The sequence below is a fragment of the Nothobranchius furzeri genome, chromosome 5 (genome assembly GCF_043380555.1).
Source record: "Nothobranchius furzeri strain GRZ-AD chromosome 5, NfurGRZ-RIMD1, whole genome shotgun sequence".
In the NCBI taxonomy this organism is placed as follows: Eukaryota; Metazoa; Chordata; class Actinopteri; order Cyprinodontiformes; family Nothobranchiidae; genus Nothobranchius; species Nothobranchius furzeri.
The window spans coordinates 6,042,966-6,067,723 of record NC_091745.1 but is presented as its reverse complement, the minus strand read 5'-3'; the positions used below and the strand labels follow the sequence as shown (position 1 = coordinate 6,067,723).

The 24,758-nt window shown below is 45.3% G+C and overlaps 1 protein-coding gene across 1 annotated transcript; it reads right to left on the bottom strand.

The window, feature by feature from the left end:
- Nucleotides 1–11,495: 11,495 nt before the first annotated feature.
- On the bottom strand, nt 11,496–22,593 carry tbc1d17 (TBC1 domain family, member 17). The gene is made up of 17 exons (XM_015948633.3): nt 22,375–22,593; nt 21,264–21,359; nt 21,095–21,172; nt 20,881–20,992; nt 20,609–20,792; nt 20,380–20,491; nt 20,113–20,280; nt 19,910–20,035; nt 19,721–19,824; nt 19,477–19,571; nt 19,257–19,373; nt 17,808–17,908; nt 17,318–17,417; nt 16,897–16,994; nt 16,423–16,539; nt 16,256–16,342; nt 11,496–12,223 (listed from the first exon to the last, which is right to left on the bottom strand). Exons 1-17 carry the CDS (start codon nt 22,417–22,419, stop codon nt 12,071–12,073), a joined length of 1,893 nt encoding a protein of 630 aa, XP_015804119.1. The 5' UTR covers nt 22,420–22,593; the 3' UTR covers nt 11,496–12,070.
- Nucleotides 22,594–24,758: the final 2,165 nt, after the last annotated feature.

Below are 24,758 nucleotides of genomic sequence, written 5' to 3'. Positions count from 1 at the left end.
CCTTAATTGAGGCACGTGAGGCCTGCAGTTCTTTAGAAGTTGTCCTGGAATCTTTTGTGACCGCTCGGATGAGTTGTCTCTGCGCTCTTGGGGTAATTTTGGTCGCCTGCCCACTCCTGGGAAGGTTCACCACTGTTCCATGTTGTTGCCATTTGTGGATAATGGCTCTCACTGTGGTTCGCTGGAGTCCCAAAGCTTTAGAAATGGCTTTATAACCTTTACCAGACTGATAGATCTCAATTAATTTTGTTCTCATTTGTTCTTGAATTTCTTTGGATCTTGGCACGATGTCTAGCTTTTGAGGTGTCTTTGGTCTACTTCTCTGTGTCAGGCAGCTCATATTTAAGTGATTTCTTGATTGAAACAGGTGTGGCAGTAATCAGGCTTGGGGGTGGCTACAGAAATTGAACTCAGGTGTGAAACACTACAGTTGGGTTATTTTTTAACAAGGGGGCAATTACTTTTTCACACAGGGTAATGTAGGTTTGGATTTTGTTCTCTCCCTAAATAATAAAAACCATCATTTCAAAGCTACATTTTGTGTTTACTTGTGTTATCTTTGACTAATGGTTGAATGTGTTTGGTGATCAGAAACAATTTGTGTGACAAACGTGCAAAAGAATACAAAATCAGGAAGAGGGGCAAATAGTTTTTCACACCACTGTATGTGGGTCTTGGCTGCACCTTAGCTCACTTATATCTTGGTCATGACTTGTTTCCTCGGTCGGAGTATGATGCCATGAGGTTAAGGTTGCAATTGCAAGGTAAGCCCAAGAATTTGTTACTAAAATTGCCCAAATTAAAGGAAAAGTTTTTCATTGAAGACAAAAAAGGGAAAACCTGGAGGTTTAAAACACACGAAGAATTCAATAATAAGAAGAAAAAACTATTCTGCAGAAGTACTCACAAACACACTCACGAATCTTTTGAAGATTTGTTTCAAGTCCCCACATTACCTGAAGACCTGGAAAACTCAGAAGATGTCATAGAATTTCTAGATTTACTCAAGAAAATGTTGGATCTGGATCCAAATTAGCAAATAACCCCCACTAAAGCTCTGAAACACAAATTCATAACTATGAAATCTGCCATTCCTAACAAGGATAACGAATCTCCAGGTAAGTTCAGTGTGAAAGACACCCTGCAGACGCCAGCAAAACGCTTTTGTAAGCTTGTGAGAAAAATGTTTTGCAAGATCACCTGCCTAGGTGAGCCGAAAACAGTACCTCAGCAGAAAGAGGTAAGAATAAAAATCACATTTTACTAGAGGATTCAACTTTTTTTTTTCAAGGAATCAAATACGACGTTTCAAACAATCCCTTTTCACTATAAAGGAGGAGATCTCGTCATCGCATTTTGTCTAGCTTTAGTTTTTAATCCAAATGTGAAGCAGTAGCGCCACCCTCTTGGTCTGTCGGCAGTCCCATGTTTAGGCACTTTTTTCTCATTGGAAAGACAAGTCATTTAGCAACGAGACGTCTTTTAATGAATAATGATGAACCAATGCTGACTGATTTACATCTCAGAGCCTCAATCAATGCTACTGCTCGTTTCTGGTTGGAAAAATCAACAGACATCTTGATAAATAACTTTATAACCAGCAAAACTTAGAAAACAGTGTTTACATGAAACACAGAGAATCTTTGCTAGTGGAGATATTTTAGGATACCAGTAGTACTTTTAGGGTTTAGCTATGCCTGTACTAGCCATTAGCTTGTCAGTCTGTTTATTATCTTAACCTCTTTTCCCCATAGAGGGTCAAAGTGGTCAAAGTGGAGGTTTCAGCAGGAATCAGACGATAGGCTGGGGACACCCTAGACCCGTCTCCAGTCTATTATAGGGACACATAACTAATAACTAACTAACTAACTAACTAACTAACTAGGGACAATTTCTAGTCTCCAATGAAACTAACGTTCATGTTTTTGGTGTGTGGGGGGAACCCGAGCACCGGGAGTAAACCCACGTATGCATGGGCAAGGAGTGGCAATGCCCCCCCCCCCCCCCCCCCCTAAAAATGGTGACTGCCCCCCCAAATTTAAAGATTTGATGAAAAAGGGTCAGAGTGCTCTCCTCTCTCTCTCTCTCCCTCATTCAAAGTAGCTGCTGATTGGTAGATGCATAGGGAGGGTGTGGCCAGCCAATGCACTTTGTTCTCTGTCGTGTGTCACTCGCTTCCAGTGTTGCCAGATGTACGATAATTATCGTATTTGTACCATAATTTTGGGCTCTGTACGATGCACGATCAATAGTTTCAAAAATCCTCAAATGTACGATAATTTCACATTGCATCTAGTAACAGCGTCTTTTGCTGTGGCTTTCCCAAGTCAATTACATAATTTTAAACTGTTCTGAAGTCAGATTTCACCTCAGTGCTTACAGGTTTATGCTATTGCGTCTATTACAAAAACTGACTCTGGGTCTGTACAATAAATAGCCCAATCACATCGATAGGGCCTACTCTCGCAAGAAACTGTAAGGTTATATAATGTGGCCAATTCCTCACTCCAATATATATTTAGTCCATGGACGTAATTTGGGGGGGGGAGGGGGGGGACAGGGGGGACATGTCCCCCCCACTTTTTCCAAAGTCAAGTTTTGACCCCTGCACTTTTTACCATCCAAAAATAATATTACGCTATATTAAATTGACACTGGCTGAGCACTAGGACCAAGCGGACAACAACCGTTGAAGCCGGTTTCCCATTAGAACATACTGTAAAGATACCCCCCCCCGTGTCCCCCCCACTTCTAAAGTGAAAATTACGTCCTTGATTTAGTCGTTTATAGAACGTTGTTATCAAATTTATAATGTACGATAATTTGTACTGAAAAACGATAATTTAGGCCTCTCTGTACGATATTGTGGGATTTTGGATCTGGCAACACTGCTCGCTTCACACGCTCCAGTCAGCAGCAGAACACAGAGACGAACCGTTGCTATCTGAGTTCAGCCACTGGTTGAAGTTTTCTTCTTCTGTCGGTCACTGGAATTATTTTGTTTCTCTTTCTCAAGGTTTTAGTTTACCTCGTTCTCTTCTTTAATTTGTTTTTGAAGTGAACCGAGTCGACACGACAATGCACAGGTCTCTGCTTTCTAAATCGAGCAACAGTGCTAAGGCACTAACGGCAGAAGCCGGCTCGTCGGCTGCTGCTTCTCAACTCGCCACAACCAGTTGCACAAGCACCGCAGCCCCTCCTGCTGTCCCCGTCGCTACCAACCCAGCCGTTTCTCTACCCACCGCTCTTGTTTTCCCCATGCGCCATTTTGGGAAGAACATGCACTCATTTTGCCCTGCCTAGTGTCATGGGAGTCCATGGGTGGAATATTCAGTAAAGCTGGATGCGTGCTTTTGTTTCCCACGTCGTAAATTTGGGGGGAAGAACAATGACAGGGATTTGGTTTTCACAAAACAAGGATTTAATAATTGGAAAACAGCACTGGAAAAGGACAAGGGATTCACAAAGCATGCATCAAGTCAATGGCACATAAAAAAAGGAAAAAGCCTGGTCTGAAATGTCCCAAAGAGTGGCACAGGGGAAACAATAGGTAATTTAATAAGTCCCACACGAATCGAGAAAAACAGATACTACGTAAAAATTATTGGAGAAGTAGTTCAGTTCCTAGCAGTAAATGAACTAGTGTGGAAAGCTCCAGTGGTGATGATTTCTCTGCAGGACTGTTCTTAAAAATGGTTGACTACACACTGGCCAAAGACTCCAAATTTTACGAAATAAACAAACACATCCCAGAAAATGCAAAATACACATCTCACAACATACAAAACAAATTATTGCAACACTGCCAAAAATGGTATTAAAAAAGATCAAAGATAATTATGACAAAGCAGATTATGCTGGGTTTTGCATTAGATTTGCCTGTAATGGTATTCCAGAGAACACCTGATCGGTCTGCTTGACCTCAGTCAGGTAAATGCTGAATTTATTACCACCCAAATTCTTGAGCATCTCTCTGACTCAGGCTATAGTGCAGCTGAAATGATCAGTCAGTGCTATGATGGAGCTTCTGTCATGAGTGGGGTCAGGGGTGGGGTTCAGGCCTTACTGCAGAAGAAGGTAGGAAAGGATATTCCCTACATCCTCTGCTACAACCACCAGCTGCACTTGGCAGTGGTCCATGCAATGCAGCCAGAGCCATGTGCAAAACCCTTTTTTGATCAGGATCTCTACACTCATTTTTCCACCGTCATTATGTTTCACAGAACTATGACGTTCCCTCCCTGAAACGACTGTTGGAGATCAGGTGGACAAGCCACCATGACGGGACCAAGTGCCTTGTGGAGAATCAGGATGCTATTATGAGTATCCTGTCAGAGGTTACAGAGGACCGAGCTCCTGCTGTTGATACCTGTACAGAGGCATTAGGACTGCTGATGATGTTAAGGAGGCACAATGTCTTTGAAATAGGAAAATTCATCCTAAAAGTTCTGGGTTCCTTGACGTCTGCAAATTCTATGCTGCAGTCTCATTCTGTTGACCTGTGCTGTGCTTCAGAAGTAGTCAGTGCATCTCTGCAGGCTTTGAAGCAGATGAGAGATGAGGAAAGCGAGACATTAACCAGCACACCTGCACAAGCTGCTAAAAGACAAAAAAAAAAAAAAAGCTCACTGCTTACAGGTAGTGTTGTAATGTCCACTGTGGGCCATGCAGAAGACTCCACGACTCCTAGCCAGTCTCTGAAGAGAGCTCTTCTCAACATTTTGGACATAGTCATTGTAGAGATGGAGACAAGATTCTCCAAAAGCAATCTCGATCTCTTGAAAGCAGTTAACTGCCTTGGACCTCTGTCTCCTTCTTTTCTTGATGACATGGTCTGGGGAACGAGTTTAACCCAAGACATGCAGAATCACACTCTCACACAGATCTCAGGATAAAATAATGTTTTATTAATAAAACGGGAACCCAGGGCGCACTGGAAAAGACCAGTGGAGGCAGAAAACGGGAGCGCAGCGTCTGAGGAGGGGAGAGCAGAAAACAGGTGAGTCCAGGGAGGTAAGTCTAAAACTAGGTGGGTGCAGAGGTTTAGACTTATTGGGAGCTGGTAGGTAAGGAGCAAGGGAGGGTAGGTTGGGTGCCGGGGTGAATCCACGAGGGGAGTGTCCAGGAGAGGGAGAGAGAAGAGAGCGGGCCAACCGGGAGGGGAGGAGAACGGTGGGAGCTGCATCCGGAGGTCCTATGGGCACAGGTGAGTAATCCAGGGAAGGCTCGGAAATCCAAGATGTTCTCCAGTGGAGTCACGGAAAACCAGAAGTGTTATCCAAAGGAGTCACAGAAGTCCAAAGGTTATCCAGAGGAGTCTCAGAGGGAATCCAAAACGATCCAAAACTTGGGAGACAGGTAAGTCAGGTAAAAATTCCAAAAACAGTCTCAAAATACTTCGAATCACTAGAGTTATATCCAAGAGTAACAAAGGGCTGGAAACTACCGAGTTGTAGTTAATCATCCGGCGAAGTGATGTGTTCTCCTCCTCCTTAAATAGCTGGACCCGCTGATTGCCAATGCGCTGCAGCTGGAGCCTCCCTCTCCTGAAACACAACAGCTCAAAGATGGGGAAAAAGAGAGGAGTACTCACCCCGGCACATGATAGTGCCCCCCCCCCCCCCCCCCAAAGGACACCTCCGGGCGTCCGAGCAGGCGCAGCCTCGTATTCCCGGATCAGGGACGGATCCTCGATGAAGGAGCGGGGCACCCAGGAACGCTCCTCCGGACCGTACCCCTCCCAGTCGACCAAGTACTGGGTACCTCGGCCACGGGGTCAGGAGTCCAGGATCCTGTGAACAGTGTAGACCGAGCCCCCCTTGTAGTACCGCGCAGGCGGTGGTGGAGCCGGCGTAGTACAGAGGGGGCTCGTAACAACAGATTCAACCAGGGACACGTGAAACATTGGGTGAATCTTGAGGGAGCATGGGAGCTCCAACCGCACCGTGGAGGGAGTGGGGGACATCCAGAATTCTAAATGGGCCTACGAACCTAGGGAAGAACTTACGGGAGGTCGTCTTTAACGGAATGTCCTTTAATGAAAGCCAGACCTCCTGTCCAGGAGTGTAATCCGGAGCGGGGCGCCGCCGGCGATCTGCCAGCCGCTTGTTCCTTTCAGCAGTCCTGTCCAGAGCTGCCCGGGTGGACGCCTACGCCCGTTTGGCCCCCCGGAAGAACTGAGGAACCGAGGAGGGAGCCGAGGACTGCTGGGGAAACAGAGCAGGATGGTATCCTAATGATGCTTCAAAGGGAGACTGGCAGTTGTGAGCATATTCCACCCAGGCGAGGTGAGTGCTCCACGAGGATGGGTGAGCGGAACAGACACAGAGCAGCATGGCCCTGAGCTCTTGATTCGTGCACTCACATTGCCCATTCGTCTGCAGGTGGTAACCAGAGATGAGGGAGACCTTGGCTCCCAGTGCCTCAGCGAATTCTTTCCACACCTTGGAAATGAATTGAGGTCCTCGATCGGAGAGGATCTCCTCTGGAATACCATGAAGCCGGAAGACATGTTTAATGAGCAACTTCGCAGTAACTGTGGAAGAAGGGAGAGTCTTTAGTGGTATGAGGTGGCAGGCCTTAGAAAATCGGTCCACGATGGTGAGAATAGTAGTAAAACCCTGGGAGTCTTGTAAACCACAGATGAAATCCAACGCTATGTGCGACCAGGGGCGAGCAGGAGTCGGAAGGGGGTTTTACAACCCCGCCGGAGGCCTACGGTCCCCCTTCTGTTGGGCACAGACATGGCAACCTGAAATATAGTCTTTTACATCCTTATACATCGCAGGCCACCAGAAAGTTTGACGTATGAGGACAATTGTGCGTCCAGCTCCTGGGTGTAGGGAGAACCTGCCTGTGTGTGCCCAGTGGATGACCTTTCCTCTCATAGCCTGTGGCACATAGAGCCGGCCAGGAGGTCCCTTACCTAGACCCAGGTCAGTCCTTTGTGCCTCCAACGCTTGATCCCGGATCTCCCACGTGACTCCACCCACCAAACAGTCTGGGGGGAGTATTGTGGAGGATTCCTCCTCATGATCTGGAGCGTACTGCCTGGAGAGGGCATCAGGCTTGGTATTCTTTGGTCCAGGATGGTTCGAAATCTGGAAGTTGAAGCGGGAGAAGAAAAGGGACCATCTGTATTGCTGCGGGTTGAGCATCTTTGCCTCTCTTAGGTAGACCAGATTCTTGTGATTCGTCCAGATGATAAGCGGCGTCTCAGCTCCCTCCAGCCAGTGTCTCCACTCCTCTATTGCCAGCTTCACAGCCAGAAGTTGTGTCGCCCATGTCATATCTGCTTTCTGTGGGGGTCAAGCGGCGAGAGAAAAAAGCACAGGGATGAAGTCGATTGTCTGAGGGAGATACCTGAGAAAGCACCGTGCCTACACCGGTGTCTGAGGCGTCCACTTTCAGAGTGAACTGGTGTAGAGGATCTGGTCTGTGGAGCACAGGGGCGTTAGTAAATCTCCTCTTTAACATCTGGAATGCAGCCTCAGCCTCTGGGGACCAAACAAAAGGGCGGTTAATAGAGGTAAGGTTAGTCAGAGGGGCGGCGGTCTGGCTGTAGTTCCGAATAAACCTCCTGTAGAAGTTTGCGAACCCAAGGAACCTCTGAAGTTGTTTGCGGGTGGACGGTGTGGGTCATTCAGTGACCACACGGACCTTCTCAGGGTCTGCCCTTAACTTCCCACTCTCTGTGATGAAACCTAGAAATTTTACTCTAGGGACATGAAACTCACATTTCTCCGTTTTAGCATAAAGGCGGTTTTCCAGGAGGTGCTGCAACACTAACCTGACATGCTTAATATGTTGTTCTTCAGAACTGGAGAAAATTAAAATGTCATCTAAGTAGACGGTGACAAACTTGTTTATGTAGTCTCCCAACACAGAGTTCACAAGGGCCTGGAAAACGGCTGGGGCATTAGTCAAACCAAAAGGCATTACTAAATATTCATAACGTCCAATTGGTGTCTTAAAAGCAGTCTTCTATTCGTCTCCCTGATGAATCCGTACCAGATGGTAAGCGTTTCTGAGGTCCAACCGGCTGAAAATCGTAGCATCCTGAATGGGCTCAAAGGTTAGCAAAGGCAATTGGTATTTTTTTTTTTTACAGTTATCTGATTTAAACCTCTGTAGTCGATGCAGGGTCTGAGCGTTCCCTCCTTTTTGGGGACAAAGAAAAAACCCGCATCCAGGGGTGAGGAGGACGGTCAGATGAGACCAGCGGCCAGAGACTCCTGAATGTAGCTCTCCATGCTCTCTCTCTGTGGCTTCGAGAGGTGATAAAGTCGGCTGGAGGGAAGAGGCGCTCCGGGCAGCAGATCTATGCTGCAGTCAAACGCTCTGTGAGGAGGAAGTGCGGAGGGGGGCTCAGTGGAGGAGCGGGCCCCTTGAACCATGATTTTGGTCAGGAGTAGGGGAGGTCTTGGCGTTGGGGCTCTGGTAACGCAGCTCACGGTGGCGCTTATCGATGGATATCGCCAGGCAGATTAGTTCCTCCAGAGACTGGGGTTCCGGACACAGCGCCAGCTGATTCCGGATATGGTAATTGAGGGACTCCGTAAAGGCAGCGAGACGGGCGTCTTCATTCCAGGAAGAACGGGCTGCCAATGTCCTGAACTCCACCGATAGATCAGCCACCGATCTCTGCCCCTGCGTTAATTTCCACAGCCGTCTTCTGATGTCCTTAACGGACTCGGAACTGCCAAAAGTCAACTTAAAATCCGTTAAAAAATCCTCTAAGGGACCAGACAGGAAGGTGGGACAGTGACTCTTCGCTTTCGCCCACCTCAGTGCTCTTCCACGAAGTAATCCAACGATGTATGGAATCTTAGTGGAATCCCTGGTAAGGGCTTCTGGTGAGCGCTCAGATGCGAGTCTACATTGTAAAAGGAAGCTGAAACAATCCTCGAACTCACCACTAAAGGTCTGAGATGGCGGTGAAGAGGCTGGACAGAAGTGGGTGACTTCCGTGTGCGTTGTTGTTTCCGGCTCGGGGGCAACAGGAGATGCTGAGGTGGCCGGCGGGGGTTCCATGGCGGGGGCCGGAGGCTGCGGCTGGGACAGCCTGTCGTGGGCCTGCCGTACCATGGCCTCCAACTGCTGGTACCGGTGGTTAGCTGCCTGTAGCTGCTCCATCAGCAGCGGCAGAGCTTGCTCCTGTTGGAACAACCTGTGGAGCAAATTAGTGAGAGGTGGATCTGCGGGGTTAGTGGGCTGGCCGGATGATTCTGACATGGTCTGGGGAACGAGTTTAACCCAAGAAATGCAGAATCACACTCTGACACGGATCTCAGGGTAAAATAATGTTTTATTAATAAAACGGGAACCCAGGGCGCACTGGAAAGGACCAGTGGAGGTAGAAAACGGGAGTCATTCTGGCTCACGAGAAGGCCATAACAACAGGCCCATGGATGGATTTGTTAGGACTTGCACAGAAAAGAAGACGGCTGATGCTGTAATGACTGATAAAAGCCCTAAAGAAATAACAACAAAAATTCTAGAAAAAAAAAAACATATATATAAGTACAATAAAAAATAAAATAAAAAATGGAAGGATAGACAGATAAGATAGATAAAAAACATAAAAAGATAAAAACACTAAAAAATTAGATGATGATGATATAGATAGATAGATAGATAGATAGATAGATAGATAGATAGATAGATAGATGATAGATAGATAGATAGATAGATAGATAGATAGATAGATAGATAGAAAGAAAGAAAGAAAGAAAGAAAGAAAGAAAGAAAGAAAGAAAGAAAGAAAGAAAGAAAGAAAGAAAGAAAGAAAGAAAGAAAGAAAGAAAGAAAGAAGATTAATGCAGCTCCAATAGGGAACAAGCCAGTGTTCCATTTGTGCCGGTCCCAAGCCCGGGTAAATGCAGAGGATAGTCTACGTTGGATCAAAGGAAAAAATATATATGGATAGAAGAACTGTAATGATGATAGCATAGTTTTCTATGCATTTTAAGGATTTGGGGGTATGTGACACCCGAAAAATTATTTCCCAGACCTGCACCCCCGATATTCTACCTGCACCCCTTTGTAGGGCTGGCTAAATCTGGCCCTGTGCATGGGGAGAACATGCTAACTCCAAGCAAGAAATATTCAGTTCAGATTTGAACCTGCAACCTTTTCCAGTCAAGGAACAGTGCTATCCACTGTTCCACCATGCAACCCCGTTTTTTTTCCCCCTAGTTTATTTTCTGGGTTTCTTTAGATTTGGGGTAGGAGATTTGAAGGACAGCGAATTTAGTCATTTGTTGGATTAGTCCTTCTTTTTCCACCTCTGGGGTTTTCTCAATCCCAGAAAGCGTCTCATTCTTTTCCAGATGGAAGATTTTTGTTTTTCTGTCCGTGTTTTCAGAATACTAAACCCAAGTAAACAAAGGACAAATTGGTGGCAACTCATAAAAACTTGTAACAACACGAGGGACATCTCTATTTAACCAAGTTGTTACAAACAGAACATGGCCCACTGGGACTCAGTGTCCCCTGCCTCCCAACTGGACGTGTGGGAAATTCTGTCAGTGGTGAGAATTGTAGCTCCTTCTGATGGGAGACTTTGCCAGATGTTTCCAGCGGACCCTCACAATACGTTTAGGCCTGCCAGGTCTGACCGGCATACTCCCCTACCACCGAAGCCAACTCACTACAAGGTAGTGGTCAGTTGACGGCTCCGCCCCTCTCGTCACCTGAGTGTCCAAGACATGCGGCCACAGCGGTCCACAGATGAGATGAGATGACAGCAAAGTCGATAACCAAACTGCAGAACTGAATTTCAGAGTTACTCCTGCATCGCAGCACAAAAGAATGTAAAATATGAGTTTTGCCAATTATGTTCCGTTTAAAGGAGATGACTGGATTATTTATTTAATCTGATGCCACCATCTAGTGGCTGACGAGCATATCACACCAAGACGTTGTTTCATTTCCATATTAACAGCTGAAAGCAATACCTCTCTTCATGAACGCGCTCCCCTAGCCAACAGAACGGAGCTAAAACATGTTGTTTTACAATTATTATGCCGTGTATTCATAGTCTTATATTTTAAAGACTTATTTGTCCATGAGAAAGGTCACCAACTGTGCCTCGACCGAGGTACGTCCTGAAACGCTCAAGCACGCTGTGTAATTCATGTCTGTACATGAGCGGTAGTCTTACGCTACTGGTTAATGTTGACTGACGCTCAGTTCCTATTGCATAGAGCTCTACAGGATAGGGGGTGGGCTTAGCAAAAAAAAAAAAAAAAGACATATTTCCTACACTATATATCACGATTCCTGAAATGGTAAAACTCCAGACAGTACCTTTAGGAGGCACAAACAAGTAATTTATCTCATTCTAATCCTATTTGGTCAAGTAAAACAGAAAACTTGTACTTTGAACATTTGTAAAATAAAATGTCCCTTGCCACTTTCCACTAATAAACACAAACAATAACTGCTGTCTTTAGTCAAATAAAAGATGATCAAGAAATGGATCACCCACCTTGTTTCGGTTGAATTCAAACATTTATTTGTTAATTTGCAGAGGATAAAAATGCGAGTACATTAAAAGAAACTGTCATGGTGTAAAATATACCAAGCAGCACACGAAAATTACAAGGCATGCAAAACGTTTGCATAGGGTCGCAATGGCATCATAAATCACTAACAAGGTGCTGCCCTAGTTCACCCTTCATCATCTTCCCCTTTGAAATACAGTTAGAAGGTAAGAAAACTTCAAAATCCACCGAATGTAAGCTAAGGAAATACAAAGTTATACAGTCAGTAAAACAGCAGCATCAAAGAGAGGGATGAAGAGGAGGAAAAAATGCTGAAAAACAGGAAAAAAACACAGAGGTGTGAAAAAAACGACACACAATGATGACTGCAGCACAAAATCTAACATTCAAATAACAAACTCAAAGGAAAGTGCCACAACAGTGCCCTCTGTCTGTGGCATACAGTAACAACAGTCGTCACCAAGTATGGTTAATACATTTGTGTTCATATACTTCATATATAAATATCCATCCAGTTCTGAGTCACTGTCAGTCCAGCTGTCCTGTGGACACCACGTGCCTCCTTAAGGATGGGTGGAGACATAAGGTGAAGCTGCTCCTGCCTCTGACTGGCTGAGGAGACGTTGTGTCTCACTGCTCTGGGAATCTGGGCTGTTCTCCTCAGAGCTGTTTGGGATGTAGAGGCCCAGAACATGCTGAACTTTGAGAGGAAGATCCTGTGATGGACAGGGGGAGGGCAGAGAGACAAAGGGAGGTGTGTTATTTAGCAGCTTTCAGGGGCTTAAAGTTAACTTTCTGGGGTTCTTTTTGTAAACTTAAATGATAGATTTAGGAAACTAAGGACAAATGATCAAATATGCAGGTTTATAATGACAAAAACAATAACGGATTGATAAAACATAGTTTCCCCCTTTTCAAGAAATCTGTAAAAGTGATACTCTGACCCTGTACTGTGATATAATGTAGGCAATACGACAATATTTTTGTTGTTCAGCCCACCACCCATCCCAAAGAGCCTCGTGCAATTTTACTTGAGCACCACTCAGCATTAGCTGATGGTGTTAGACATCTGCTTATGTACAGATGTCAACCACACAGAGTGTGTATGTGCGCTTGTGGAAGTCCTAGACTGAGCGGCATTTTTCAGCTATTTACAGACACAATCACGGAGCGGCTACAACTGCCTTCACAGCAACAAAACATACCGATTCTACGACTGCCTGGTTCTACTGGTTCTACTTGAAGACAAGCCCACAGAATAAACTTGCTGAAAAACGCCTCAGAAACTAGCCAAGAATTTACTCTGGACCTGCTTTTCAATGGTGGAAGGATCTCACCCACTTCTGACCCTACCATCCGAATGTTGCAGCAGAAATCGAGACTCATCGGACCAGGCAACATTTTTCCAATCTTCTATTGTCCATTTTTGGTGAACCTGTGTGAATTATAGCTTCAGTTTCCCGTTCTTAGCTGACAGGAGTGGTACCTGGTGTGGTCTTCTGCTGCTGTAGCCCATCTGCCTCAAGGTTTGACGTGTTGTGCATTCAGAGATGCTCTTCTGCATACCTCAGTTGTAACGAGTGGATATTTTCAGTTACTGTTGCCTTTCTATCAGCTGGAACCAGTCTGGCCATTCTCCTCTGACCGCTAGCATCAACAAGGCATTTTCACCCGAAGAACAGCCGCTCACTAGATGTTTTCCCTTTTTGGACCATTCTCTGTAAACCCTAGAGGTGGTTGTGCGTGACAATCCCAGAAGATCATCAGTTTCCGAACTACTCTGACCAGCCCATCTGGCACCAACAACCATGCCATTCTGAAGCTTGGTTTGAACAGCGGCGGATCGTTTTCACCACGTCAACATGTTTTAATGCATTCGGTTTCCACCGTGTGATAGGCTGATTAGTAATTTGCGTTAATTTAACCTTTATTTAACAAGATGAGTCAAATGAGAACTCGTTCTCATTTACGACGACAATCTGGCCAAGAGGCAGCAGCAACAGACACATAGTTAGCTTCACATCAAAGAAAACAGATGAGATAAAAACATACAAGATAAAAATAAAACAGTTGGAGATAAAGACAAAGGACTGTTCTCATATATAGAATATGAACAAGCAATCAAAACAGACTTAAAACAGTCTTTAAGAACTCAGAAGCAGACACATTGATCAGAAACTATTGACTGCAATGAATTATTGAAGGTAGATAATGGAATGTAGGTGGTGAGCTTCAGTGATGTTTGCAGCTCATTCCAGTCGTTGGAAGCAGCAAACAAATGAGGAGTGGCCAAAGGAGGTGCGAGCTTTGGGAATGACCATAGAGATTCAGTTACTGGAGCAAAGATGTGACGGGGTTCTACCGATGATGGTTTTGTATATGAACTGATACCGATGTAACAACCTGCAGGAGTGGAGTGATGGCCAGTTAATGAGTGAGTACAGATCACAATGATGAGTAGTGAAAGGGTCACCAGTGACTAAAAAGATTGCAGAGTGATAAATTTGAAGATCATGGACTTTGTTTTACTTGGGTTTAAAGAAAGAGGAAGGTGGGAGATGGCATGTTGAAGACAATTAAAGTTGGGCTGCAAGGAGGAGAAAGTTAACGAGCAGTTGGACAAGTGAACCCAATAAAGTGGCCAGTGTGTGTGTGTGTGTGTGTGTGTGTGTGTGCGTGCGTGCGTGCGTGTGTGTGTGTGTGTGTGTAGAGTGAGCTGTCAACTGACCATTACCTGGTGAATGAAGGCCAAGGCAAAAGCCCGGGCATGGGAGGAGTTCGGTGAGACCATGGAGCAAGACTTCCGTACGGCTTCGAGGAGATTCTGGTCCACCATCCGGCGCCTCGGGGGGGGGGAAAGCAGTGCGCAACCAACACTGTCTATAGTGGGGATGGTGTGCTGCTGACCTCTACTCAGGACGTTGTGGATCGGTGGGAAGAATACTTCGAAGACCTCCTCAATCCCACGGACACGTCTTACAGTGAGGAAGCAGAGTCTGGGACTTTGGGTTGGCCTCTCAAATCTCTGGTGCTGAGGTCACTGAGATGGTTAAAAAGCTCCTATGTGGCAAGGCTCCAGGGGTAGATGAGATCCACCCAGAGTTCCTTAAGGCTCTGGATGTTGTGGGGCTGTGTTGGCTGACGCGGCTCTGCAATATCGCGCGGACATCGAGGTCAGTCCCACTGGACCGGCAGACCGGGGTGGTGGTCCCCTTATTTAAAAAGGGGTACGGCAGGGTGTGTTCCAACTACAGGGGATCACACTCCTGAGCCTTCCTGGTAAGGTCTATTCAGGGGTTCTGGAGAGGAGGATCCGTCGGATTGTTGAACCTCAGATTCAGGAGAAGCAATGTGGTTTTCGTCCTGGCCGTGGAACACTGGACCAACTCTATACCTTTAGGGGGATCCTGGAGGGTGCGTGGGAATTTGCCCAACCAGTCTCCATGTGTTTTGTGGATTTGGAGAAGGTCTTTGACCACGTCCCTCGGGGGGCCCTGTGGGGGGTACTCCGGGAGTATGGGGTACCAGGCCCTCTGATACGGGCTGTTAGGTCCCTGTATGACCGGTGTCAGAGCTTGGTCCGCATTGCCGGCAGTAAGTCGGGCTCATTCCCAGTGAGTTGAACTCCGCCAAGGCTGCCCTTTTCCACCGATTCTGCTCATAACCTTAATGGACTGGATTTCTAGGCGCAGCCAAGGTGTGGAGGGCATCCGTTTTGGTGGCCTGAGGATCAGGTCTCTGCTTTTTGCAGATGATGTGGTCCTGTTGGCTTCATCAGAACGTGATCTTCAGATTTCGCTGAAGCAGTCTGCAGCCGAGTGAGAAGCAGCTGGGATGAGAATCAGCTCCTCTAAATCTGAGACCATGGTCTTGAATCGGAAAAGGGTAGAATGCCTTCTCCGGGTCAGGGATGAGGTCCTGCCCCAAGTGGAGGAGTTCAAGTATCTCGGGGTCTTGTTCACGAGTGAGGGAAAACTGGAGCGTGAGATCGATAGGCGGATTGGTGCTGCATCTGCAGTGATGCGGGCGTTGTACCGGTCTGTCGTGGTGAAGAGAGAGCTGAGTCAGAAGGCGAAGCTCTCGATTTACCGGTCGATCTACAGTCCTGCCCTCACCTATGGTCATGAGCTTTGGGTAGTGACCGAAAGAACGAGATCGCGGATACAAGCGGCCGAAATGAGTTTTCTCCGAAGAGTGGCTGGGCTCTCTCTTAGAGATAGGGTGAGAAGCTCGGCCATTCGGGAGGGGCTCGGAGTAGACCCGCTGCTCCTCCAAATCGAGAGAAGCCAGTTGAGGTGGCTCGGGCATCTGGTCAGGATGCCTCCTGGACGCCTCCCTGGTGAGGTTTTCCGCGCACGTCCAACCAGGAGGAGACCTAAAGGTAGACCCAGGACACGGTGGAGGGACTATGTCTCTCACCTGGCCAGGGAACGCCTTGGGATTCCCCCGGAGGAGCTGGCCCAAGTGGCTGGGGAGAGGGAAGTCTGGGCCTCTCGCCTTAGGCTACTGCCCCCGCGACCCGACTCCGGATAAGCAGATGAAAATGGATGGATGGGTGGATGGATGGGGAGGGGGGGCGCATTTGTGGCATCGTAGAATTGTTTCAGCCAAATGTTATGATTTGAAATGTCCAAGAACTCTTCCATGAATTACCCACTGTTAGCTGTGCTGTTTATAAATACAACACTCAGATCTTTTAAGGACAGGCTGACTCATGGCTGAACCTTGAGGAGTGGAGGCTACCTCACCTTGCACTGGACCAGCTGGAGGTAAATGGCCTCTGCCTCCTGCAGGATACCCTGCAGGTCCAGCTTCATCGTCAGCTCGTTAATGTGCTGCAGACCAATCAGAAGGAGGAAGATGAAAACATGTTGGCTTTGATACAACACCGGTGTTGTCTGTAAAAGTGTCCTACTTTCAGAATAGTGTTAAAGTCGTGATTTGATCCAATCAGCTCTCCTCGCTGGGACTTCAGGATCGCACAGGCGATCAGCAGGTGGAAGTTGTCACATGGGAGTCGAGTCCAGAGGACCTGAGGAAGAAAATGGAATGTTGGAAAATGCAAATCTGCAAAAACTCATAGTAAGTTAACAGGACACAGACTTGAGTGTTTTCAGCATCCTCGAGTCTCTCTCCCATCATGTTGCTCACTCAAGGACCTCTTAGGACTCGAACTTTGAACCGACTCGGTTTTTTTGGACAGTGTCTTTAACATTTTCTAACTTACAGCTGCTTTAGAACTGTGGATAAAATGCAAAAATGAAAGTCCGTCTTCCTAATGACGGACTAGCACACGCTCTAACTCTGACTTTTATAGATCTTTAAACATTTAGAGAATATCGTAAGACTTTTTATAACATCTGTACTAATACCACAGTAAAACACTCACCTCCCATAATGTAAGGATGTCCTCAAAGGAAAACTCCCTCTTGAACCAGATGAGCAGCCAGCGGAAACAGAAGCAAAGCGAGCCGCTGTCCTGAGAGTCTAAACAACAAAAAACAGACTTGATTTTCCTGTTTTTCACTGACTAAAAATGTAAACTTGCCTTTGCTTTGTTCATAAGCTCTTTCTTATTTCTATTACATGCTCACACAAGATGATGTGTACAAATTTCTGCAGACTCCAAGAGCATAGGCAATCATAATTTTAACAAGTGTTCTATAAAATCATCTCATTAGCTTTGTTCTTTAGTTTTTTACCAACCTTTTGCAATAATCTTTGATGCAAATGCTCGGTTTTGCCTCAGGACCGATTAAAGTTTATTTGACTCTAACCCAGTCTGACTGGATGAGTACTAGCTGACTCACCGAGGAAGTCAAACAACTCTGGGTCCAGAGCCTTCAGCAGGATACTGAGCTGATCGAGCTGCTTCTTCATGGCCTCCTGAGACTCTTCAAAGTTCTGGTGCTGCAAAAGCAAAATGAGGGAAACAGAATCTTTTGGTGTCGTTTGGCCCCAGATTTGATATAAAAGGTGTGGGGAAACTTGTTTAATCAATACAGTGGTCTCTGGAAGGAATCAATGCCTTGCAAGCCGTAGTCAGGGCAAAAATTAAAAGAAATACCTGCGTCAGCTCGACACGTCTGCCACGTCACAGGAGAGCTTAACACGGCAGGATTTGGAGTCTTATTTCCTGATAATCTGGCATCTCGGATTGGCTAAAAGCAACGTGACTCTACCACTGACTCTGTTTGCTCTAACACAAGCCTGGAGAAGTTTCCGCTGTGTGGTTGGGTTGCTAATGCCAAAAATTAGCTTCTGCAACCCAAGACAAGAGGTGAAGACTTTTCAACTAACCACCAGCTCCATGAAGCCCGTCAGACACCAGAAGGACTCCACCTCGTTCTGGGTGACAAACAAGATTGGAGAAAGAAGGTCGCTCATCCCCTGGACATAACCTGGACAGACACCAAAACACAAAGATGTGACAAATGGCCTACACGTGTACCTACACGTGCACAGCGCCTTTCAGAGAGGACTCCAAAGCGCTTTACGCTACAGTGGTATCATTCACACACACATTCACACACTGATGGTGATGAGCTACAATGTAGCCACAGCTGCCCTGGAATGCACTGACAGCCTTCCAAGCAGGAAACGGGCACCACCAGCGGGCAAGGTAGGTTAGGTGTCTTGCCCAAAGACACAACAGCAGAATTCTCTGTCCAGAGCCGAAATCGAACCTGCAACCTTTTGATTACTGGACAATCTGCTCTACCTCCTGAGCTACTGCTGCCCCTAAAAGAGTCAGAGGGACACTTTTGTGTGTTGACATAAACATGTATTAGCTCCTCAAAAGGCTATTTTAGGTCATTATCCTTTGAACAGCTATCTAAAATCAGCAGTTAGAGATGTAGTATTATTATATTTAAAGATGCAATATGTAAGAATGAAGTAGAAATGGCATCCTGTGGTCAAATGTGGTTACTGCATGCCAAAATGTCAATCTCACTGCTGTCCTGCGTTTCATGGCTGTTGCCAGCTACAGTTCAGCACCAGAAGATTCTAGGTGACAAGCAAAGATGAGTCATGCACAGTAAGTTGATTAATAGATAAATATACTGTCATATCTGATCTTAGCACTCCTTGGTAATTATGGCAGTGCACACTTACTACACTTATTATGGTAATATTTCTCCAGCATTGGAGGAAGTGTTATTGTCTGCTGTCTTACAGTTGGCTTGCTGTTACAGTTCCAAACGACTCAACAAAGGAAGTAAAACCCCATAACCTAACCCTAATCTTTTTTTTATAACCTTTAACATGATTGAGAAATTAAACTGCTTTAAGATTATTTCAGTGTAGAACTCTAACATATTGCTCCTTTAAATTCACTGTAAAATTAGATAAATTTGTCTTCTTGTGGGAAATAATGTTCCCATAATGGCTGGTTTAATCCCATGTGACGTGTTTGTGTTATGTTGGGATTGGCTAGAATTCAGCCTGTCTGGCTTCCTAGGTAACCGACCAAATTGAAAATCTAAAATCTGATCTTTTCTGGGACCATGAATGCACCATTGCTAATCATCATTACAAATTCTAAATTTTCCCCATGATCTCACCATCACTAGAGACAAAACAATGCTTGCTTTTACATCCAGAATCATCATTTTCAAGTCGAATCTAAACTTAAAAACAACTGCTTGTTTTTCTGTTTCAAAAACTCTGTAAGCTGGAATCAAGAAGCAGAAACGGCTAAATATGTTACTCGTGCACCACGTTTTTCTGTGTGTCATCAATCCTCACCAAGATCAAAGTTATACATGCAGTAAGTCATCAGCACGTCGTGAAGCAGAGTTAGTCCTGGATTGTCGTTTCCAGAGAAGAACGTATTCTGTCTGTCCGTCCTGTTGACATCCCTCTCTGTCAGAAAAGAACAAAGACGGCTCAACATCAACATCTGCTGCAGAGCTGACAGAAAAACAATGAAAAGAACTTTGGTTATTTGGCAGATGGCTGATCTGACCGATCAAGCTCCTGTATCCTCTGAGGAGGGAATTCCTCATCTCCTGCTCCTCGCTGACTGATTTCCACTGCACCTTCATTCTAAAGTACTCGTCCCTGCAGACACAGAGGAACATTTAAACCATTGTTTAATAGTTTTTGGAAGAAAAAGGAATTCTTGGTGGAAAATCAGCTAGAAAAATATGAACTCCATATTTTTTCATGAGTGAGGGATGAGTGTGGGCAGCAGGAAGAAGACCACTAACGTTTTGGCACGAAGGATGTCCTCTCTTTCCTTTGTAGTGCTGTTCCATGGATAAAAGCCCAGGAGGAACTTCCACACATCTTTCCTTAGTGAAGGAATGACACCCTGCAATATGGAAGAACCCCATCAAAGCAAGCACACCTGGTTTAGACCGATAGAGGACGGTCTGCTATGCTTTTTACTTTCGTACCCCTCTGAACACAAGTTCTTTGATCTTCTCTGGGTTCTTCACACGGCCTTCAGAGTCCAGACACTCCGCCCATTTATCAAGGGGTTTCCCTCTGGTTACATCCGGCCTGGGACCGAGCTCCACACCCTGCACAGAGAAACGATAACAAACATTAGTCAGTCTGTGTGAGACAACAATGCGTTGATTTGGTGTTGTTTTCTTACACAGGTGATGAGTTCAAACCCAGGCTCGTCGTCAGGGTGTGAAGGCAGATTGGGATCCCGAGGAGTCCGTGAGACGGGTGTGTCTGGAGGTCGAAGTGCTGCTCGAAAGAAATTTGTGACTTTGGAGAATCCACCAAACGTGGTGGCATATGGGTCGTGGATAAACCTCTGTTCAAGTTGGATAGAAGGACAAGGACACACCGGATATGTTCAGAAAAACGGTGAAAAAACAATGACGCCGAAAACCAAAAGGTCTTCTATAATTACCGAAACAATGTCAGAGCCACCATCATCCAGGAACTGCAGCTTATCAAAAGGCTGGGAGACATCATGTGTGCCACGTGGGTAGGACAGAAAGAGACGCCCGTCCACTGGTGACCTGACGACAACAGAAACCATCTGCCATGAGTCTACTGTGAACTCAGGCTGCATAAGAAGCCGCTAACATGTTAACAGTAAAAACATCTGCTGTCGGGATTACTGTGGTCGCACTCACTGATCCAGGACGATGTAATGGTGGAGAGCCCGCAGCAGTTCCCTGGTTCCTCCTCTGTGGAAGTGAAGAGGCGGGAGGGGGTGTCCACCTTTGCTAGTCAGCACTAGAAAGTTCCGACCCAAGGAAAAGCGGTTCCTCCGGAGAGAGTACAGTTCTGAGAGCGGCAGAGAGAAAGCCCACTGGCCTGCGAGAAAAAAGAATACACTTTTTAATTTGAGATTTTTTCTATGTGAACGAAAGAAAAAGAGAACTGTTCGAAACTACAGCTGCACCTGAATCTTTCATCGAAACATGCTCACGATCTTTCTTCACAGAGCTGACGATTGCCCAGTCTGGCTCATATCCTGGGTCAAAGTTCATATCCTCCTCCCCTCCTTCACCATCCTAAAATAAAGCAATCAATTGAACAGAAACATGTTTTATTGATAGTTAGTAAATGTATGTACATCATATTTTTGGCATGTGCCAAACAATTAACTGCTGAACCTTTCTGCTGTAGAGAACAGCTGGAGCGCTGTGACCCTCATCCTCCAGTGGACTCCACTCTAAAGCTGGCACTCCCGCCTGGAGGAAAGAAAACACCGGAAGTGTTATCCAGGTTCTTTTGTGTTCATTTATTTGTTTGTTTTATACATCTCTAAATACAGCTACCTACCCGCTCCACAACACGGATAAACCCTGGTATGCTGGTCTCCTGGTTACTCCTCTTGGCATTCGTGTGGAGGTACACCCCCTCTTTCTCAAAAATCAGCTGAGAAGAAAACAAATCAGAACACAGCCATTAAATCAAGGATAACTGAATAATTGAGCGATGTATCTGCTCTGAAGCTCTACTTTGGTCTGTGTAAAGTATGGGGCGACGGTGGCACAGGAGTTAAGTGCTCGCCCCGTAATCGGAAGGTTGCAGGTTCGAGCCCCGCTCAGTCTGTCGCTGTCGTTGTGTCCTTGGGCAAGACACTTAACCCACGTTGCCTGCTGGTGGTGGTCGGAGGGACTGGTGGCGCCAGTGCTCGGCAGCCTCGCCTCTGTCAGTGTGCCCCAGGGCAGCTGTGGCTACATTGTAGCTCATCCCCACCAGTGTGTGAATGTGTGTGTGAATGGGTGAATGACTGATTGTGTTGTAAAGCGCCTTGGGGGGTTTCAAGAACTCTAGAAGGCGCTATATCAAATACAGGCCATTTACCATTTACCTTTGGTCGGCAAAAATTACATAACGTCTTTTTGTTTATCAACTGTTCAGCAACAGCCTACAAACGATCCCATCACATGACAGGACTGACTGTCCTAACATCTAATCAGATGGATTGGCTCTGGTCAGTAACTCTGGACATGTTACCTGCGCTGCTGCTTTGCAACATGAAACATCTGACAGTATAACAGGTGAATTAGTAAAACAATTATCCAACGACTCAGATCACATGGTTAAGGGTGAGTCACCCATCAGGTCAAAGGGTCACAACAAGAACTGGGTTTGGAGAAAACTTGTGGATTCTCTTTTGTACACAAATCACTCATTTTTAAAACCAATCACAATAAACATTCAACTACTCGTACAGTTACTGGCTCCCCGGATGAAGGGTTTAGATGTTTTAAGAAGACAAAAGACAAAAAGAAGCTTCCAGAATTACTACTGTTCTTAACATACGAGATCCACCATTAACGTCTATGTAATGTAAGCCCGTTTGACTCGTAAACGAACTGTTTTACTTCGGATTATCAACAGACACAAATTAGAACTATGCCAGCGAACAAAAACTCACAAATACCTTAAAATCTGGAACGTTGTCGTCCATCTTTGCTGCTTCGTCCATCCAAAACAAATATGACGTTACACTTCCTGCTTTCGGACAGTCCCACCCCTAATGACGTCAGCGTGCCGAGGTGCCAAGAAAGATCAAGATTTTGTGTTTTTATTTTTATTATTATCAACTGGCTAAGCTTAAAAACATACTATTGTCATACACCTCTCTTAACTTTCCCTAATTTTTTTTTTCAAAATCGAGCTTCATTGTAGACTCCGGTGATGGTCAGTTACACATGTTGACCACAAGAGAGCAGCAAACCGTCATCAGGAGAAAGAACTAAATTCATGAATTAACATGTTTATTTTGATTTTGCATCATAGCAGATTTGTCATAGCCAAGCCAACTTTATTTATAAGGCACTTTAAAAACAGCCCACTCTGACCAAAGTGCTGAACACAAAAGCATAAAAACATTAATCAGAATGAAATAAAATACAATTTAAAAGTTTAAAGCACAGACAAATAAAAACACTAAAATCAAATGGAAATCAAATAACTCATACTGGGTCGAAAGCCAAGCTAATAAGGTGGGTCTTTTAAAATGGTTTAAAATTTTCCAGTGAGGAGGTCTTTCTAAAATGTGCCGGCAAAGATTTCCATCTTCTAGGAGAAGCAAGAGCAACTGCTCTGTCCCCTCTGAGCTTACGCTGTGTCCTCAGAACGTCCAGGACCAACTGGTCAGATGACCCGAGCAACCGAGAAGACGAGTGAATGTGCAATAGCTCATTCATTGTACAAGTATAGGTTGTGAAGTAGATCAATCAAAATCAGAATGGGTTGGAAACCAAAGTTTATTTTATTTTGTCCATCCAATCATTCATAAGAACAATTGAGCAAGGGGGAAAAAACATACACATGTGTGTGTGTACAATATAAAGTGCTACAAATCAAAGAAAGGTAAAAATAAAGATAAATAGAGGAGGAGGTGAAGTTAATGTGCATTTGAATCTAGCATTTAGTCTGCATAAACACTTCAAAACAGAGAGTAGTTGAGCCATAATTTACATCCAATATTTTTGTTTTTGCATGACAGTGATCATACACTCACCTAAAGGATTATTAGGAACACCTGTTCAACTTAGCCTTAATGCAATTATCTAATCAGCCAATCACATGGCAGTAGCTTCAGTGCATTTAGGGGTGTGGTCCTGGTCAACACAATCTCCTGAACTCCAAACTGACTGTCAGAATGGGAAAGAAAGGTGATTTAAGCCATTTTGAGCGTGGCACGGTTGTCGGTGCCAGACGGGCCGGTCTGAGTATTTCACAATCTGCTCAGTTGCTGGGATTTTCACCCACAACCATTTCTAGGGTTTACAAAGAATGGTGTGAAAAGGGAAAAACATCCAGTGTGCTGCAGTCCTGTGGGCCAAAATGCCTTGTTGGTGCTAGAGGTCAGAGGAGAATGGGCCGACTGATTCAAGCTGATAGAAGTGCAACATTGGCTGAAATAACCACTCGTTACAACCGAGGAATGCAGAAAAGCATTTGTGAAGCCACAACACACACAACCTTGAGGCGGATGGGCTACAACAGCAGAAGACCCCACCGGGTACCACTCATCTCCACTAGAAATAGAAAAAAGAGGCTACAATTTGCACCAGCTCACCAAAATTGGACAGTTGAAGACTGGAAAAATGTTGCCTGGTCTGATGAGTCTCGATTTCTGTTGAGACATTCAAATGGTAGAGTCAGAACTTGGCGTAAACCGAATGAGAACATGGATCCATCATGCCTTGTTACCACTGTGCAGCCTGGTGGTGGAGGTGTAATGGTGTGGGGGATGTTGTCCTGGAACACTTTAGGCCTCTTAGTGCCAATTCAGCAACGTGCCAAAGGCTACCTGAGCATTGTTTCTGGCCATGTCCATCTGATTGTTTTCTTTTTGATTTCTCAATTGAATTATGTATGAAATGATTTTGAATACCATCTGGTACTACTATGTATTTGACCTTGTATTTAACTCACAGAGTGGAAAGGTTTACTGCGTCTTTAAATTTCAGTATGTTTGATTGGAAAAACAGTTTATTGGTACATTTTCTGTAAGTTTTTAATGGATTATTCTAATCCAGAAGATGACTAGAGGTGGCATATTGGTTTTAAGAGGGTTGCCCCATATTTCCACAAAATGGTCTAAACAGTGAGTGACACAGCCTTTTTAATGTTATTTCAGTTAAAACATGTTCGGTTTTGTTTAGAAGTTTAAAATGTTTTTCATCCCCAGCCCCTCCAGGTGTTCCTTCACGTTCTGTGTCCGTGTAGCTCCAGCCTTTTTGTCCCCAGCTCCCTCCTGGTTTTCTTCATGTCTCTAGTCTCCCCAGCTCGGTGTGTGTGTGTGTGTGTGTG

What these genes read in the sequence shown, in the direction of transcription:
- tbc1d17 (XM_015948633.3), bottom strand. Translation starts at nt 22,419, where the DNA reads ATGGACGAAGCAGCAAAGATGGACGACAACGTTCCAGATTTTAAG. An exon ending in AGGATACAGGAGCTTGATCG is followed by an intron (nt 19,374 to 19,476) that starts GTCAGATCAGCC and finishes CTTTTCTGACAG; the next exon opens with AGAGGGATGTCAACAGGACG. An exon ending in ACATCCTTACATTATGGGAG is followed by an intron (nt 16,540 to 16,896) that starts GTGAGTGTTTTA and finishes TTTCTTCCTCAG; the next exon opens with GTCCTCTGGACTCGACTCCC.